The 18,771-nt window shown below is 47.1% G+C and overlaps 2 protein-coding genes across 2 annotated transcripts; both read left to right on the top strand.

Annotated features, from left to right (window-relative positions):
• Nucleotides 1-8,223: 8,223 nt before the first annotated feature.
• LOC142985062 (uncharacterized) lies at nucleotides 8,224-10,552 on the top strand. Its single transcript, XM_076132979.1, has 2 exons — nucleotides 8,224-8,898; nucleotides 9,443-10,552. The coding sequence occupies exons 1-2, from the start codon at nucleotides 8,227-8,229 to the stop codon at nucleotides 10,403-10,405; spliced, it is 1,635 nt and encodes a 544-aa protein (XP_075989094.1). The 5' UTR covers nucleotides 8,224-8,226; the 3' UTR covers nucleotides 10,406-10,552.
• A 2,997-nt stretch (nucleotides 10,553-13,549) lies between these two features.
• LOC142984977 (uncharacterized) lies at nucleotides 13,550-16,573 on the top strand. Its single transcript, XM_076132886.1, has 3 exons — nucleotides 13,550-14,051; nucleotides 15,825-16,170; nucleotides 16,240-16,573. Exons 1-3 carry the CDS (start codon nucleotides 13,550-13,552, stop codon nucleotides 16,571-16,573), a joined length of 1,182 nt encoding a protein of 393 aa, XP_075989001.1.
• Nucleotides 16,574-18,771: the final 2,198 nt, after the last annotated feature.

Below are 18,771 nucleotides of genomic sequence, written 5' to 3'. Positions count from 1 at the left end.
TACATTATTCGCTGTACCACAAGGAGCTTGGTAGTTTTTCCTCACATGATGACGTGTTTTGGTAGTTTTTCCTCACATGATGACGTGTTTTGGTAGTTTTTCCTTACATGATGACGTGTCTTGGTAGTTTTTCCTCACATGATGACGTGTCTTGGTAGTTTTACCTCACATGATGACGTGTCTTGGTAGTTTTTCCTCACATGATGACGTGTCTTGGTAGTTTTTCCTCACATGATGACGTGTCTTGGTAGTTTTTCCTCACATGATGACGTGTCTTGGTAGTTTTACCTCACATGATGACGTGTCTTGGTAGTTTTTCCTCACATGATGACGTGTCTTGGTAGTTTTTCCTCACATGATGACGTGTCTTGGTAGTTTTTCCTCACATGATGACGTGTCTTGGTAGTTTTACCTCACATGATGACGTGTCTTGGTAGTTTTTCCTCACATGATGACGTGTCTTGGTAGTTTTTCCTCACATGATGACGTGTCTTGGTAGTTTTTCCTCACATGATGACGTGTCTTGGTAGTTTTTCCTCACATGATGACGTGTCTTGGTAGTATTTCCTCACATGATACGTCTCTTGGTAGTTTTTCCTCACATGATGACATGTCTTGGTAGTTTTTCCTTACTCAAAGACGTCTCTTGGTAGTTTTTCCTCACTTGAAGACGTGTCTTGGTAGTTTTTCTTCACTTGACGACGTCTCTTGGTAGTTTTTCCTCACTTGAAGATGTCTCTTGGTAGTTTTTCCTCACTTGAAGATGTCTCTTGGCCGCGTGTGGTGGCTTCCAATACCACCCGGGACTAATATTTGTGATGAGCACGAGTATCTGTTCTGAGCCTGATAGTTAATCTATACTAATATAATATAGCTGAAGAGTTTGTTTGTTTGAACGCGCTAATCTCAGGAACTACTGGCCCGATTTGAAAAATTCAGTGTTAGATAGCCCATTTACTGAGGAAGGCTATAGGCTATATATCATCACGCTACGACCAATAGGAGCAGAGTACCGGTAAAAAATGTTACAAAAACGGGGGAAAATTTCACCCATTCAGTCGACCAGCGGGTCAGCTAGTTCATATATAAAACAATTAACACTAACATTAAGATCGTGGTTTATTACGTTACTACGTTTATATAAAAATAATAAAATGCTTTCCTAATTTGTTGGATGACTCGGTATACTTATGAAATATCGATACTATAACGCTCTATAGTTATTATAGGCAAACATCACTAACCTTGTTGAACTCAATAAGATACAAATGCAATAGAATGCATTATTTATAATTACTTAATAATCTGTGAAATGAGTACAAATTAAACAAAATTACTCATTTGACAATCATTTATTTAAATAACTTAAGTTAGTTAACATTTCGCGTCGGTTAAATCTTGTTTGTAGTAGTTACATTTTGTTTGCAGTATTTCATTTAATAAAGATAACAAAAGCTACTAACATTAGCAATCACAATGTTGTATAGATAATTAAGAAACATAAGTAAACGTTACTTTAAACTTTGATTGTCCAACATTATACTTTGACATAATCACTGTAGTTATAAAATTGACAATTCGTAATAGTAATGACAAAATATGATGTAAATTATAAAATTCAGATATTGATATTAACTCATTTTATAGACAGTTTAATTACAGACTTACTTGGTTAATGTCCGGTTTCTGAGGCACATTTAGCGGTAGTTTATCTATTCTAACTGTCATGTTTACATGATCTGAAACGCTATTGAATAGATAAACTACCGCTAAATGTGCTTCAGAAACCGGGGGTTAGTTATTACATTCTGATAAATACTTTACACACTGTTTTACTAATTATAATAATCCTATTTTTATACAAAAGTTACATTATACGAATTCAAATATTGTCGAGTAAATTAACTTATCAAAACAGACAATTTTATATGCACGTTCTATAATAACATTAAGCATGAGTTGAATTTGTGGTATTACTAAGATAAGTCGTTAATCCACGTCAAAGGCCTCTCGGGCGGCTTGAACAACTTTGAAACTAGGTTGACCACTAACCATACGACAAACAAAGTCTTCTTCTCAGCTGTCTTCTGCTATTTGTTCAGGGCCATTTTGCCTTCTCTGGTATAGCTCGAACTCTCGCAATGAAGCATCAGGTCAAGCGTTTTATAAAGTCACTCTTTAGAACAGCAGGTCCATGTTGCATGTAGCGTAGAACATTGGTGAAGTTCCTCCGAAGACAGGCAGGTACTGACTATTATGTAGTTAGTCAAAGAGCACGTGAAGCCTTCGTAGTGATGTCTTCCAAGCACCAATACATCGCCACTGGTTCCACCAGGTTGGTAAGTAGCCAAGTGGTAGTTGCCACAGTTCTTAGATGCTGGTAATGCCTTCACTCCCTCTGCGGTTGAATCCAAGCCAAGTGAGACCTATAGCGACACTATAGGAGGCCCAGCAAGAGATAACCAGTCGAGAGGAAGACTTATTCATCGTCGTAAGTAAAGAGAAAATATGTTGTTCCTGAAGTTGAAGTCTTGCGAATGGTACTTGTACGATGATGCAATACGTACTTCCAGGAGTTGAAGACTTGTCGTTGGAGGTGCTCGGCAGTGACATCAAGACACAGTGAGATGAACTGGTGTATGTGGTTAGTTGTAAACTTCTATCGTCTAAGACAGGAGCTCGCTGGACATCAGTTGGCTGGTTGCTGCGCTTGACCATTATTCAAGTGATCGAGATAGAAGCTTGTATGTATGTGTTGATTGTCTGTTGTCACACGAAGAGAGTGCAATACTGTTGAGACTCGGCGTTGAGGTATATTCCAGAAGACAAGGAGTTTGGCATGTTGATTGTCCAGTGGTTGCAGTGTTTGTCCGTCATTGACTTGATAGAAGAGCGTGAGTTATTTAAAGTTTTTCAAGCAGCTTACTGGATGCACCCTCAGCTCCAGGTGTGGTGGAATGTCTTCAAGACTTAGTATCTTCATCATCAGTAATTGTAAGACGGTTTTTTGAAGCTAAGGTTGTCCAGTAGCAAGAAAGCGCCTTGATATTTTCATGTAGTGATTAGATCCCAACACAAGTTATTGAAGCAGGGAACCTTGTATATGCCCAGTAGCAGTAGATACATGTGTCTTAGTATGTTATATTGTAGTCAGATTGATCACTACACAGTATTGAATGTATCTAACACTTAGATGTTGTTGTTTCCAGGTTCAGCGAGAGCTGTACCAGGGAGGTCGTCCAGTTCAGCACCAGGCAGGTGAATAGACGTCAGTCAGTGTGAAGACAGCGTGGAGTACTCGCAGGCGTAGTGAACATGTTTTAAGGTAATTATACAATTTATTTATCAGTTAACAACTTAGTAGAGTTCGGCCTCAAAGATTAATTTCGATTGTACATGTACTTCGTGTTGCCAAAGTAAAGTAGATTTATTAGACATGCGGCACAAATCTGCGAGTCACTGATTTTATAAATACAGAATTTAGTGTAATTCTGAGTGCTCTGCGGATCTTACATACAAGAGTCTGTACTAAGTTGTTAGTCTTATGTAGAAAATTTTACTTATAATTACTGAAATTACAAACAGTTTAGAAATAATCACATTAGTAAGAATTCGATGTGTTTTGGCCGTTTTCACAATTTTGTAGGAGTACCAAGAGGAATATTAAAATATTCTTATCAAATACTAAAACATAATATACCTATGTTGTTACATGTAAAATGTTCTGAAAGTCGTGAAATCGGCCTTAAAATTACTTATTACTCTTATTAATAATCGTATTGTAAGCTGTGATTAGTTATACAGTGTTTTGTCTTCACTCATATACAGTTACAACATTGATTGTAAGTGACAAAACACTGTATAACTAATCACAGCTTACAACACGTTTATTAGTAAGATAGTTTGTTAGCAATGTATATTACAAGAATTGAGAACTTGGTTAGGCGTCTCCTACTGACATAGCCATTTGACATTTTAAGATTTTGATACTTTTCGTTTGAAACTGGCCGCTCTCGCAGAGTATCGACCAGGCCGGCCAGTTTCAAATGCTTAACAAATGTTCAAATTTAAATTTATAGTGTCCTATTGCAAAATACACAGGTACACTCTCTATTCCGTCACTCTCCAACCCGGTGAGAGGTCAGGCGCAGGACCGACTGCTTTACGTGCTCTCCGAGGCACGGAGGCCTACAACCTCAACTGTATTATTAGCCAAAAAATTAATTAATAATTTTTAGCCCTCATTAATTATGATTTTAAATGTCGATTTCAGGCGTGATCGAGATCAAACCCGAGACCTCCACGGCGTCATACGTTCAAGGCGACTGCTACAATGCTGCTCTACCTTCGTCTGAAGACCTACAGTTGACGTGCAGCAGCAGTTCCTCGAGCCTCGAGGCTAACTTTCACCTGCTCGAGGTAAATATTATATTCAAGTAAAAGATATATCTACAGTCAACCTGGGTAACTTTGAATCATTTGGGTAACATTGAACGTGGGAATTTGAACTAGTTTCGATTATTTTTTTCATTTGAAACCAACACAATTGATAAAAGTTTGTAAAACTAAAATGAATCTTTATGGATTGTGTTGATTTCATATGAAAAATAATGGAAACTAGTTCAAATTTTCACGTTCAATGTTACCCAAATGATTCAAAGTTACCCAAGTTGACTGTATCTGTTCTATTATAATAAAGTATAAGGCTGCGTCTACGCTAGGAGAGCCGAGCACAAATTTGTTCAAAGAGCCCTGCCTCACTAGGACGCCATGGCGGCGTCCCTGGCTACGTATCCAAGCAGTTAATATTGAAATGTATGTCATCTAACTCACGAGGCGACGGTGTGGCAACGTGACATTACAATACTAACTACTTGGACACGTAGCCAGCGACGCTGCTATGGCGTCATAGTGAGGCAGGGCTCTAAAATGCGCTCGTTCGGGGCTTAGTAAGTCAGTCCACATTACACAGATTTGTGCTGGGCCCGTTCTCTGTTCCTCTAGCGTAGACGCAGCATATAAATAAAAAAACATTAGAGAAATAAATTGAAAGTTAGCGATAATAATGTAATGACTGACCCAAAATTTCTATTTTGTTACAGGTCATTTAAGCTTGGAACTCAAAATGCCGCCTCGAGTCTGCTGAGGAGTACCGCAACATCGAACGGTTCCTGACAAGCCATGCGACGTGGGAAAACGTATCCTGGTTCTCATACTCGCTCCTGGAGGAACGCAACCTGACTAAAGGCCGATATTTTGTACCTATATGTTTTAAATTTTATTGTAACAGTTAATTAATCTTTAATTTTATGTATTAAGTGTATCTTTTAACTTATTGATGTGTATCTTTTAAGTGTATCTTTTAAGTGTATCTTTTAGTGTATCTTTAAAGTTTTATTGTAACAGTTATTTAAATCTTTAATCTTTAATTTTGTGAATTAAGTGTATCTTTTAACTTTTTTCAATATTGTAATTATCAGTTTCAATCACCTTGAATGTACAACGATTTGGATTATTCTGTAATGTTGTTGGTTTCGAAATAAATAAATGAGGGAGGACAACGCCGAGCTCCGGAACACCGGCACCAGCGTCGCAGCGCCCGCCAGCCCAGCAGCAGCAACAATCGGAGAAGAAGAGGCCGTAACCAGAACCCAGGCAGCACAGACCCCGTCACCAGCCCCAGCCACAACAGGCGGCCGCCACGGCGCCCAGGACTGGCGCGCTGGACCCCAATATGGTCGCCGTGCAGGTGCTGGCCGCACTGCTGGAGCACCGAGATCCAATACCGCTGATCGTCGAGACGATCCAAAAGTTGTGCACGTATGGAGCGGCGTAACCTGCGTGTCCTCTTTTGGAACGCCGACGGAGTGTCCCCAGAGAAGACCAGGCTACTGAGGCTGCTGGTATCGCAGGGAAGAGTTGACGTGCAGCAGCAGATCCTCGAGGCTGACTTTCACTTGCTCGAGGTAAATATTATATTCAAGTAGAAGATTTAACTATCTGTTCGATTGTAATAAAGTATAAGGGTCAGCGCAAACGGGCCACCGACCACAGCCACTGGTGGCCAGCGACACCCACTTAACACGTTTTTCCATATATTTTATTAAAGCATTAGAGAAATGAAATAAAAATTAGCGATAATTATGTATATGTACATGACTGACCCTAAATTACTATCTTGTTACAGGTCACTTAAGCTCGGAACTCAGGACAAGGCAAGACACAGTTCTCCTACTCCCTCCCGGAGGAACGCTACTGGACAGGATACTGGACCGTGTGCTGGCGTCGGGTCAGGTCGAAAACGCCAGACCACAAAGTTCGCCGCGCAGCCCACCACGCAGCCCGACGCCGACGCCGCGAGCTCCGGCACCAGGAGCGGGTGAAGCATACTTCGCCCCCTCACCGCGCTCCACCCCGACAACACCAACGCCGGGAAACATCTCCGCGCAGGACCACCGCGCGGACACCGCCTGGCCTCCGCCGTCGCCCGCCCATGCCGTCTCTCCGCTCCCCAGGAGGGACCCACGCATCAGGGAGGCGCCGCCGCGAGCGGCCCCCCGCTCACCCGCACCGCCTCCCGCGTCGCCCCCAGACGACTTCACCTCGCCGCCTGCGCCGGAGAAGCGCGCGGCGCATTTCGTCACGCCGCCCTCTGTACCATCTGCACAGGCGGCGACGCAGAATGCCCGCAGGAGCTCGCCGATGGATGTGGCGGGCCCCTCCTATGCCGCCATGGCCTCTGCCGCCGCACCCACCGCACCCACCGTCACCGCTGCGCTGAAGACCGCAGCCGGGACGTCCAACGCCGCCGCCGCCTCCTCCGAGAAACCGACCGCCCCTCGCTACCCGCCTCTGGTGGTGTAGGCGCTCCCTGACTGGACCACCCACTTCAGAGCCCTTAAGGAGCGTTTGGGCCACGCGCCCAACGGGAGACCGCGGGAGACGCGTCATCGGCATGCCATCGAGGTAAATATTATATTCAAGTAAAAGATTTAGGCCGGGACTCCACCAAAGCGGAGATGTGTGCGGTGTGCTGTGTGCTGTGCGATAAAAGCGTGTGCTCGCGCGCACGGTACTAGCAAGATGGCCGGCCGGCGCGCGCGCGGGGTTCTGCGGGTTGCTAGCGGGCGAGAGGGGGGAGGGTGACATCGCTCACTGCACGCCGCTCACATCTCTCGTCTCCACTGCGCGTCGTCCGCGCACAGCTCACATCTCCGCTTCCATCGCGACATACAAATATTACACATCTCCGCACAGCGATCTCCACTGAAGCTGAGCGGAGAGGAGACGTGTCAATAACTCAATTCTATTGGTTGTTTAAAAAACATCTCCTCTCCGCTCGTCTCGTCTCCGCTTTGGTGGAGTCCCGGCCTTATATCTGTCTGTTCAACTATAATAAAGTATAAGGGTCGGCGCAAACGAGCCACCGACCACAGCCACTGGTGGCCAGCGACACCCACTTAACACGTTTTTCCAAATATTTTGTATCCTGTAGCGAGTGGCCGCCACCGGCTACACGTGTGCGGTGTGTCTATACAAAATATATGGAAAAACGTGTTAAGTGGGTGTCGCTGGCCACCAGTGGCTGTGGTCGGTGGCCCGTTTGCGCCGACCCTAATGCTGCATCTACGCTAGGAGAGCCGAGCACAAATTTGTTTTAAAAACCCTGTCTCACTGGGACGCCATGGCGGCGGTGCTGGCTGCGTGTCCAAGCACTTAATATTACGCTCAGTTCGATGCTCTTAAGTAAGTCCACACTATGCAAATTTGTGCTCGGCTCGTTCTCTGTTCCTTAAGCGTAAAGGCAGCTTTATAAATAAAAAAGCATTAGAGAAATGAAATAAAAATTTGCGATAATTATGTATACATGACTGACCCAAAATTACTATCTTGTTACAGGTCACTTAAGCACTGAACTCGAGACAAGGGGGAGCGAAATTCCGCCCCGTGTCTGCTGAGGAGTACCGCAACATCGAACGGTTCCTGACAAGTCATGCGACTCGGGAAAATATTTCCTGGTTCTCATACTCGCTCCCGGAGGAACGAAGCCTGACTAAAGGCCGCCCGTTGCTGTGAGATTTCTCCCGAAGTACCAGACGAGCGTTTGGGCCACGCGCCCAACGGAAGACCCTTCGGGAAGGGAGTAAGATTCCTGCCGAAATCTGCCGAAGAGTACCGTATCATCCAGCGGTACTTGACGGCGTTGGCAACCAAAGAGAACCTGTCATGGTTCTCCTACTCCCTCCCGGAGGAACGCTATTTGACAGGATACTGGACCGTGCGCTGGCATCGGGTCAGGCTGATAAAGCCAGACCACAAAGCCCACCACGCAGCCCGACGCCGACGCCGCGAGCTCCGGCAACACCAACGCCGGGAAACATCTCCGCGCAGGACCACCGCGCGGACACCGCCTGGCCTCCGCCGTCGCCCGCCCATGCCGTCTCTCCGCTCCCCAGGAGGGACCCACGCATCAGGGAGGCGCCGCCGCGAGCGGCCCCCCGCTCACCCGCACCGCCTCCCGCGTCGCCCCCAGACGACTTCACTTCGCCGCCTGCACCGGAGAAGCGCGCGGCGCATTTCATTACGCCGCCCTCCGTACCATCTGCACAGGCGGCGACGCAGAATGCCCGCAGGAGCTCGCCCATGGATGTGGCGGGCCCTTCATACGCAGCCATGGCCTCTGCCGCCGCACCCACTGTCACCGCAGCGCCGAAGACTGCAGCTGGGACGTCCAACGCCGCCGCCGCCTCCTCCGAGAAACCGACCGCCCCCCGCTACCCGCCTCTGGTGGTGGAGGCGCTCCTTGACTGGCCCATCCACTTCAGAGCCCTTAAGGGGCGTTTGGGCCACGCGCCCAACGGGAGACCGCGGGAGACGCGTCATCGGCATGCCATCGAGGTAAATATTATATTCAATTAAAAGATATATATCTGTCTGTTCAACTGTAATACGGGCCACCGACCACAGCCACTGGTGGCCAGCGACACCCACTTAACACGTTTTTCCATATATTTTGTATCCTGTAGCGAGTGGCCGCCACCGGCTACACGTGTGCGGTGTGTCTATACAAAATATATGGAAAGACGTGTTAAGTGGGTGTCGCTGGCCACCAGTGGCTGTGGTCGGTGGCCCGTTTGCGCCGACCCTAATGCTGCATCTACGCTAGGAGAGCCGAGCACAAATTTGTTTTAAAAGCCCTGTCTCACTGGGATGCTATGGCGGCGGCGCTGGCTGCGTAGCCAAGCAGTTAATATTACGCTCAGTTCGATGCTCTTAAGTAGGTCCACACTACACAAATTTGTGCTCGACTCGTTCACTGTTCCTTAAGCGTAAAGGCAGCTTTATAAATAAATAAATAAATAATGTTAGGGTTTTTTAAATAAAAATTGGCGATAATAATGTATACAAGACTGACCCAAAATTTTATTATCTATTGTTACAGGTGTACAAATTCCGCCTCGAGTCTACTGAAGAGTACCGCATCATCGAACGGTTCCTGACAAGCCATGCGACTCTAGAAAACATTTCCTGGTTCTCATACTCTCTCCTGGAGGAGCGCAGCCTGAAGGTGGCCATCAGGGGGCTACCTGTGGACACGCCACCGGAGCTCATCGCAGAGGAGCTGACGGCGCGTGGCTTCACTCCGGAGCATGTGCGGCCGATCCAGGCCCGCCAGGGACGACCCGGCTGCTTATACTTCGCGCAGCTGGCGCGAAATAAGGACACAGTGCCGGGCATATATGAGGTCACGGAGCTCCTCTATATGCCCGGCGTGAAGATCGAGGCCTGGCGGGGCAAGAAGGGTCCCGCCCAGTGCCACCGCTGCCAGGGCTTTCGCCACTCCTCACACAACTGCCACAGGCGCCTCGCCTGTGTGCGTTGTGGAGAGGAGCACGCCGCGCGAGACTGCGCGCGCCCGCGGGAGGAGCCGCCGACCTGCGCCAACTGCGGGGGTGCCCACACGGCGAACAATATCGCCTGTCCCGCCTTCAAGCGCGAGGCCCGCAACAAGAAGGCGGGCACAGTCGCGCGCACCTCCGCACCCTCCGCGAGGAAGATACCTGCCGCCGACCTGAAGGAAGACAACGCCCCTGGCTCCCTCATGGCCGCGGCGAACGCAGCCACAGCACCCTCCGGACCATCCCGCCGCCGCCGCCGCCGCAGAAAGCGCGGCGCCAAGAAGCCGCACGCCGCGCCGCAGCAAGCGCCGAGTTCCGTGTCATCGGCACCAGCGTCGCAGCGCCCGCCCGCCCAGCAGCAACAACATTTGGAGGAGAAGAAACCCGGGCAGCAGAGATCCCGTCACCAGCCCCAGCTGCCTGGCAAGCCATGCGCCTCAGAAAAACATTTCCTGGTTCTCATTAACTTTGTTCAAAATTGTAATTATCAGTTTCAATCACCTTGAATGTTACAACGATTTGTATTATTCTGTAATGTTGTTGGTTTCGAATTATATAAATAAATAAAATAAATAAAGAGGGGGGGGGGACAACGCCCACGGCTCCCTCATGACTCATGACTCCCCCGCAATCCCCTGAAGTCCGGAAGAGGACGACCGCCCGCTCCAGCGCGAACGCGCGCCATGTGTTCGACCGCGTGTTCAGCTGCAGCCACCGTCGCGGTGGCTTCAGCTGCACTGCTCTCTGCGCAGCCCAGCACCAGCGTCGCGTACTTCTGCATCAGGATCAAATGAGGAGCCCTTCGTCTCCTCGCCGCAGTCCACCCTGGAAAGCAGGGGCCGGCGTTGGCGACGAGTACCGTCGACGAGCATCACCGGCGCCGAGCACCGTCGGCGAGCACCGCCGGCGAGCACCGTCGGCGAGCACCGTCGGCGGGTACCACCACCGCGCCAATGCTGCGGCGGCGGCGGCGAGCCGACGAAGAGCTGTCCCATCTGCGAGCGTGTATTGTCTCGTAGCGCCTGTGCACTTACGACCCTGTAACAATATACATATGTTAAAATTTATGTCATTTATGTAACAATAAATATGTTTTCTATTGTATTAATGAGTTTATTTTTATTTTATTACTCTGAGATATAATTTATACTGCGAACACACGGAGACGTGTCTTCGTCGGGTCTGATCTTTGCGGAATCCGGTTCAGTGGCAATTGTATTTCTATGGGAGAGTTCACACGAACATTCGGTTTTAAAATGTTCGTGTGAACTCTAGGATAAAAATACAATTGCCACTGAACCGGATTCCGCAAATATCAGACCGATCAGATCCGACAAAGTAAAGCCGCGTCCAGACTGAGCGAGCAGCCTCGCGAGGCAATATCGCAGTCTCGCTCATTTCTATTTTAAAGAAAAGAGAATGAGATATTGGGTCGCGAGGATGCGCGCTCAGTGTGGACGCGGCTTAAGACACGTGTGAATGCAGTCAAAGGGCGCGCTCCCACTTTGTCGTGAAGATAGATAATCGTGTAGTTAGAAGTGTCATGGCTTATATGTTAAAATGGAGATGTTCACATATAGAACGACACGATTTCGATCGTTACGACATAGTGGGAACGCGCCCTAACAAGCCAGAACAGGGGAAAATTATTGAAGTGAGTAAGTTAAGTAAGTTTAAAGTGAAACAGCTAAGAGAAAATTCAAATGGCAAACAGCTAGGAATAGTCAATAGACAATTACTGGGGAAATATCAAACAGCTGGCAAAACAAAGTAAAACAGAGAAGAAAGAGAAGATTAAAAACTCACCGACAAAGGCGAGGTCGGTCAGGTACAGAAGCACTTCGCTGCGGCGAGGAGCTTACGAAGGGCCGTAGTGTCTGCTCACGGCGGTCTTGAGACACCACACTCGTACACGCCTGCCACCATGTCCGCGTTGACGTCTGTATTACGACAATAAAAACAGCTTTAAACAAATTGAATCAAACAGCGGGGATAAAATTGTAATAGCTGTTTGCTGAAAAAATATAAAATGGCAAACAGCTGGCAAGAAATTAAATATCAGACAGATGGGTACAAAAATTAAATAACAGCTTAGAAGACAAAGTAAAACAGCTAGGAAAGAGAATATTCTACTTACCGACAAAGGCGAGGCGTCAGGTACAGAAGCGCTTCGCTGCGGCGAGGTGCTGCAAGGGCCGGAGCGTCTGCTCACGGCGGTCTTGAGACTCCACACGGTCACTGCCACGATGTCTGCGTTGACGTCTGTATTACGACACCACCGTCCATGTGCGTCCCGGCTTTTTCTCAAGAAATTCTCTGCCGTCGTCCAGAGCCTGCTCGACGTCTTCCCTGAACTCCGCCGGTACCGGACACCCAGGTAGGTGCAACTGGCGTCCGCAGCCTGACGTGTTCATGTTCACGTCGAGGCGCGCGCGACCTGTTGCGTGAAAAGTGTAAAGTACAACAACTAGGAAATAATATAATGTAAAATAGCTGCGAAATAATATTAAGAAAAATTTATGGGAAACTTTTTAAGTTAAACGTGTGGGAAACTTTTTAAATAAACAGCTGGGAAACTTTAAGTAAAACAGCAGAGAACAAAAGGAAATAATCAAAAGGCGAAGTCACAAGACTGCGATACTTCAACGCATCGCTAATATTTGCGACGCTTGTCTATGAATCTTGTATTGACGAGTGACGTCGTCTTCGTCGTCTGTGTCGAAGCAACGCAGTGATGTGGCCTCGCCCAAACAACGGGGAAAATAATGTTTGACAACTCACCGCCGTAGGCAGGTCTGATACAGTAAGCACTTCGCTGCGGTGAGGTGTTTGCAAAGGGCCGTGACGTCTTCTCACGGTGGTCTTGAACTCTTGAGGACCTCCTCGGAATGTCGAGGCGAGCACACGTACTGTTCTCTCGCCGCGCCGCGCCGCCCGGACTCCACTTACTCGCGCTCGGTCACTGCCGCGGTGTCCGCGGTGACGTCTGTATTCGACGCCACCGTGTACACCGAGGCCGCCCGTGTGCGAGCCTGTGCTTCCCGGCCTTCCTTCCGCAAGGATTTTATCGCCGTTGGGGTCGCGGCCATCCGATTATTAGACAACCACCACCATCATCATGGATCCGGACCAGGAGGTCCGCAAGCCTGCACCGGCTGCGCAGTGCAGCCCAACCACCAAGACCGGCAGCCCGGGGTCTTCCCGCAGGACGCCGGAGGAGCCCACGATTATAAACAAAACAGCTGGGAAATATTATAAACTAACAGCTGGGAAATATTACAAACTAACAGCTGGGAAATATTATAAACTAACAGTTGGGAAATATTATAAACTAACAGTTGGGAAATATTATAAACTAACAGTTGGGAAATATTATAAACTAACAGTTGGGAAATATTATAAACTAACAGCTGGGAAATATTATAAACTAACAGTTGGGAAATATTATAAACTAACAGTTGGGAAATATTATAAACTAACAGTTGGGAAATATTATAAACTAACAGTTGGGAAATATTATAAACTAACAGTTGGGAAATATTATAAACTAACAGTTGGGAAATATTATAAACTAACAGCTGGGAAATATTATAAACTAACAGCTGGGAAATATTATAAACTAACAGCTGGGAAATATTATAAAGTAAATAATGATCATAAATAAACCTGAGAGCTATCGGCCGATCACTCTGCTGCCCACCACCTCGAAGGTGTTCGAGCAACTCCTGCTGCGAACCCTGTCACCCCACATCACGCCACGAGCAGAGCAGTTTGGGTTCCGTGCTGAGCACAGCACGACTCATGAGCCAGCACGCTCATACCGAGCTGTGTTGGCGTGCTCGGCCCGACCTGCCGGACCGACCGCCGACGCGACTACCGACCGAGACGCAGCCTCCGGGACGACTGCGGCTACTGCAGATGCCTCCAGCAGCACGCCGCCCCAGCCGCCAAACAAGGACTTCAACAAGAAACTCCGCTACCCTCCGCTGGTAGTAGAGCACCTGCCAAACTGGGCCCACCACCTGAAGGAGCTCAAGGCGCGCCTGGGCAGAGCCGCAAATGCCCGCCCATTCGGCAAGGGCATTAGATTTACGCCGACGGAGGACCACGAGCACCGCCTCATCCAGCGGTACCTCACTGAGTTGGAGAAAAGTGAGCGGGTGTCGTGGTTGGTGGTCAGCTGGGAAAAATGGAAAAGTAAAACAGCTGGGAAAATTGAAACGTTAAACAGCTGGGAAAAATTGAAACGTTAATCAGCTGGGAAAAATTGAAACGTTAATCAGCTGGGAAAAATTGATACGTTTAACAGCTGGGAAAAATTTAATAGTAAAACAGCTGGGAAAAATTAAACAGTTTAATAGCTGGGAAAAATTAAAAATTAAACAGCTGGGAAAAAAATAAAAAAAAAGACAGTACAGTACTTCCCAAACCCAGCAAGGAGCTCAGGAAACCTGAAACTACAGGCTCATAACATTAGTCTTGAAGACGTCTAAAGAGTTCAAACGAATACTACTAACTAGAATATCACCACACCTCACTCAGAGGGCCGAACAATTCGGGTTCCGCCAAGCACACACCACCACATTTGCCGACGAAAGCGTCGTGAGCACTTTCTGAAACTAAACACTCACCGGCGAAGGGGTAAGTAGCTATGAATTAATTTATAAATGTGAATTGATAACAATATGATATGATTCTATGTGAAATTTTATAATGCCTACCCATCTTGTCTATCATAATAGGTCGGGGAAAAAGTCTTCGCATTATAGTATGTATGAACTTGTAATAAAATCTCATTGGCTTCAAGAATTACAAATGAGTACATGGTTTATTAGGTTTCTTTCAGTGAGCTCGTGAGGTATCCAAATATCAGCTTTTTTGTGTAGAGAAAAGATTTATTACAAGTTCATACATACTATAATGCGAAAAGACTTTTTACCCGACCTAATATATTTAGCAAATAAATGTCTCCCACATGACCATCAACTTTTATTTACACTTATAAAGGTCGTTTACCAGCTGAATAAACAATAATAAATTATTTTTATAACAATATTAGGTCAATGTCACATTGAACAGTAAATTTACCCAGTCTACTCAAACACGTCGATAGAAACGCCAGGTAATTTATATAATTTTTAATTTAATTTTACCGAGGGGACTGGAAATTTAAGGGAGCGACCTTTGCTAAGCAGTGGGACAGATATAGACTAATAAAAAAACAAACATTTTACTCTAAATAAAAACCAATCGAGCAGAATCTGGGAAATATTTTATCCTGGCAAATACAATATTAAAAATAAAGATTATTTAATAAGAATTAAAATTAATAAACAGATATTAATATCCCGCTGCTGGGCAAGGGCCTCCTTCCATAATGAGGGAGGAATTAGGCCTTAAGTTCACTACGTTGGCCAGGCGCGGATTGGCTTGTAAATTATTCAATAAAATCAGGATAAATCGTGCAAACCAACGTTCTACTAAGTTGTTACATTTACCCCTGGTTTCTGAGGTACATTAAGCGGTAGTTTATCTATTCAATAGCATTTGAACTCATACTAGCTGACCCGCGCAACTTCGTTTGCGTCACATAAGAGAGAATGGGTCCATTTTTTCCCGTTTTTGTAACATTTTTTACTTGTACTCTACTCCTATTGGTCGTAGCGTGATGATACATAGCCTTCCTCGGTAAATGGGCTATCTAACACTGATTTTTTTTTCAACAAATCGGACTATTAGTTCCTGAGATTAGCGCGTTCAAACAAACCAACTCTTTTATAATAATAGTATAGATAAAATAGTATAGATTAAAAAATTTAATAGATTAACTACCCCTAAATGTACTCAGAAACCGGGGGTAAGAAATTTATAAAATCTTTACAGTTATGAGACAAATCACATACCGATGGTGTGGACTCTTCGCAGTCGGAGCAGCCATCATCACAACGTGGTTTTACTTGCAACAGTCACCTTCGAAGACAAAGCAGGAAACTCCACCAGTCCCTTCACATTCCAACACCCGGTTACTTCCATTCCAATACTGGTACCATCGTACTCTTCATCCAGAACTGTACCTAGATCCTTCCTGTACTAAGTTTCCTAGTATTAGTGATATAAAGTACGCGGGCAACTCATGGCAAGTGATCACAGTGGAGGGAGGGAGTTTGTACGTGCAAGGAGCGTATTGCGATGACAGGTTCAATGATGCTCTGGTCAGGATTATTGGTTATGCCGACGTGGTGCCGCTGCCTAAGATATTTTGTCAGTTATGGTAAGTCTTTTTTAATAATTTGTCTTCTTATAATAGCTGGTAGCTCGGAATCTACAAGGCGTACATCAGGACGCGCCTCACCTACGCTGCCCCCGCGTGGTTCGCACTTCTGTCGGCAACAAACCGCCAGAGGTTGCGAGCCCAGCAATCGCGCGCCCTGCGCCTTGTAGTGGGCGCCCCGCGCTTCGTGCGGAACGACACCATCGCGCGCGACCTGCGCATGGAGAGCCTGGACGACCACGTGAGACGCCTGAGCACCAACCTGTTCGAGCGCACCGAACGCTCGGAACACCGCCTGATACACGGGATCGCCCCGTACCACAGGCGGCCGCCGGACAGGCTGGCACTGCCACGAGACTTGATAGCCGCAAACACCGGACCGACGCCACCAGCACCCTCCTGAGCCGGGCTGACGGGCGCTCGCCGCGGACGCCGCCGCGGTGAGCTCGACCTCGCCAAGGACAGGAGGGACCCCTGCCACCAACTCCCGGACGTGACACAGAAGCGGACGGCTTGAGGTCCGCCCGCGGGGATCAACCCGCACGGGCCTGACCTCGCCCACCGCTTCGCCCGCCGGACACGACACTCCGGCACAACACCAAGGGGTAAAAGCCCCGCCCCAGCGACCCGCCTGTATCCGCAGGCGGCGATAGATACCGCTGGAACAGCCCGACGGGCTGGTATTAGCAGCTGTTACATCGAACAGGATGTAATAAAGACAACCACAACTAGCGATACAGTCCACAGCTAGCATCGAAACAATAAGGAACAGAAAATAAACTTTCTTCAAACCGCAAGAAGTCTTCTTATTTTACCGGCACAGCATAATGTACCCAGTACATTAAATGGTCCTTCGAGCCGGATATACAGGAAGAAAGAATCCTGAAAATAATATTGAAAAAAGAAAAAACTGAAGAAATATTCAGGAAGAAATTATCCTAAAGCAGCATTGGAAAATTGAAAACTGAAGACAGAAATTACCTTTCGAAGAGGCAAAGCTTGAACAAACGAAAACATGCCTACTACAAGATCGGAAGGAAAGGGGCGCAAGACAACAGCACAGACACCGTCGTCGTCCGAGGGCACGGCCAGCACCTCGGCGACCGGTGCTACCACCGAGGCTACGGGCACCAGCGTCACGGGAACGACCGACAACACAGCAGCCACCACATCGGTCACCGCGACGACATTGCCCTCTGGACGAGCCCCGGCAACACTTGCGCCACCGACAGATGAAGCACCTTAACACCTTCTACAGCACCAACGTTAAGAATAGACGCCGCGTGCATGCAGCCGCCTGGCAGGAGGCCGGGTCCCCCTCCGTCCCACTACAAGGAAACCACGCAGCCAGGCGGAACTGCTACAGTGCATAGAAGAGGGAATATCAGTGGACAACCGGAACCAAGCAAACCACAGTGCCCCTCCCCCCCGCCAGTACTAAGGGGGCAAGGGGGTTCGACCGCGAGCCGTGTCAAGGCTTTGAAGATAGCAAAAGCCAGGGAAGAGCTACTGCGCCTACAGGTGGAGTTAGCCACCGCACGCCTGGCCGTCTTAGAAACAGAAGACTCAGGAGATGAAGAACCAGAGGATATATCCGTCTGCTCTAAAACAGAAGCCAACAAAAGAGTCTACAACTGGTTGGAGAAACAGAACCCACAACCCATGGCGATCACCAATGAACCTCATCAACCAAAAGAACAGCCAGCCATCAGAAGACCTACGAAGACTTCCACCAACAGCCACACACGACTCATCCACCGGCGGGAGCTCAACACGACTTTAAAGAGTCGACGCCATCACGTCAGCTGTAAGGGCAGGTCAACGCCCCAAGTACATCGAACTAGATAAATGCTTCCATCATGGTTCCAATACTATTTGTGTCTTGTTTATTAGTACCTTAATATATTGATTTAATTTATGACAAAAGTGTGTTCGGTGGTGATGGTAGCTGTGCGGGGTGGCGCCACTGAGCGCGCCACTTAAGCGTTAGGTTTAAGAATTGTTTCATTAGTTTTTAATACTCAACTGATTATATTTTTCTTAGTTAGATATTAGGATAAGGATTGTAAATATGTATATAGTTTATTTAAGAAAATGTACAGTAATATACAAAAAATTGTTAAATAATGTAAGCGGCTCTCGCCACATTAAAGTTTCGTAGTACTTAAGCTTTTGTCAAAAATATCTTACTTGAATCCTGTTGGCTAAAATGCGGAGATTCTAATTGGTTTATTTTTAGCGGCCAATAGGAGGGCCTACATTTAATTAGTAATTTTTTGTATAAATATGGTGACAATTTTGTACTACCACACAGTACTCCGGCATCACGCCAAGGGGTAAAAGCCCCGCCCCAGCGACCCGCCTGTATCCGCAGGCGGCGTTAGAAACCGCTGGAACAGCCCGACGGGCTGGTATTAGCAGCTGTTACATCGAACACGATGTAACAAAGACAACCAAAACTAGCGATACAGTCCACAGCTAGCATCGATACAGTACAGAACAAGAAAATAAAGTTTTCTTCAGAACATCAAGAAGTCTTATCGTTTCCGGCACAGCATAATGTACCCACCCAGTACATTAAATGGTCCTTCGAGCCGGATA

Source organism: Anticarsia gemmatalis, chromosome 29, assembly GCF_050436995.1.
Source record: "Anticarsia gemmatalis isolate Benzon Research Colony breed Stoneville strain chromosome 29, ilAntGemm2 primary, whole genome shotgun sequence".
Classification (NCBI taxonomy): domain Eukaryota; kingdom Metazoa; phylum Arthropoda; class Insecta; order Lepidoptera; family Erebidae; genus Anticarsia; species Anticarsia gemmatalis.
Note: the sequence above shows the minus strand (reverse complement) of the source record. Positions and strands in the feature narration are given on the sequence as shown.

What these genes read in the sequence shown, in the direction of transcription:
- LOC142985062 (XM_076132979.1), top strand. Translation starts at nt 8,227, where the DNA reads ATGGTTCTCCTACTCCCTCCCGGAGGAACGCTATTTGACAGGATACTG. An exon ending in GTCATCGGCATGCCATCGAG is followed by an intron (nt 8,899 to 9,442) that starts GTAAATATTATA and finishes CTATTGTTACAG; the next exon opens with GTGTACAAATTCCGCCTCGA.
- LOC142984977 (XM_076132886.1), top strand. Translation starts at nt 13,550, where the DNA reads ATGATCATAAATAAACCTGAGAGCTATCGGCCGATCACTCTGCTGCCC. An exon ending in CCTCACTGAGTTGGAGAAAA is followed by an intron (nt 14,052 to 15,824) that starts GTGAGCGGGTGT and finishes GACTCTTCGCAG; the next exon opens with TCGGAGCAGCCATCATCACA. An exon ending in AAGATATTTTGTCAGTTATG is followed by an intron (nt 16,171 to 16,239) that starts GTAAGTCTTTTT and finishes GGCGTACATCAG; the next exon opens with GACGCGCCTCACCTACGCTG.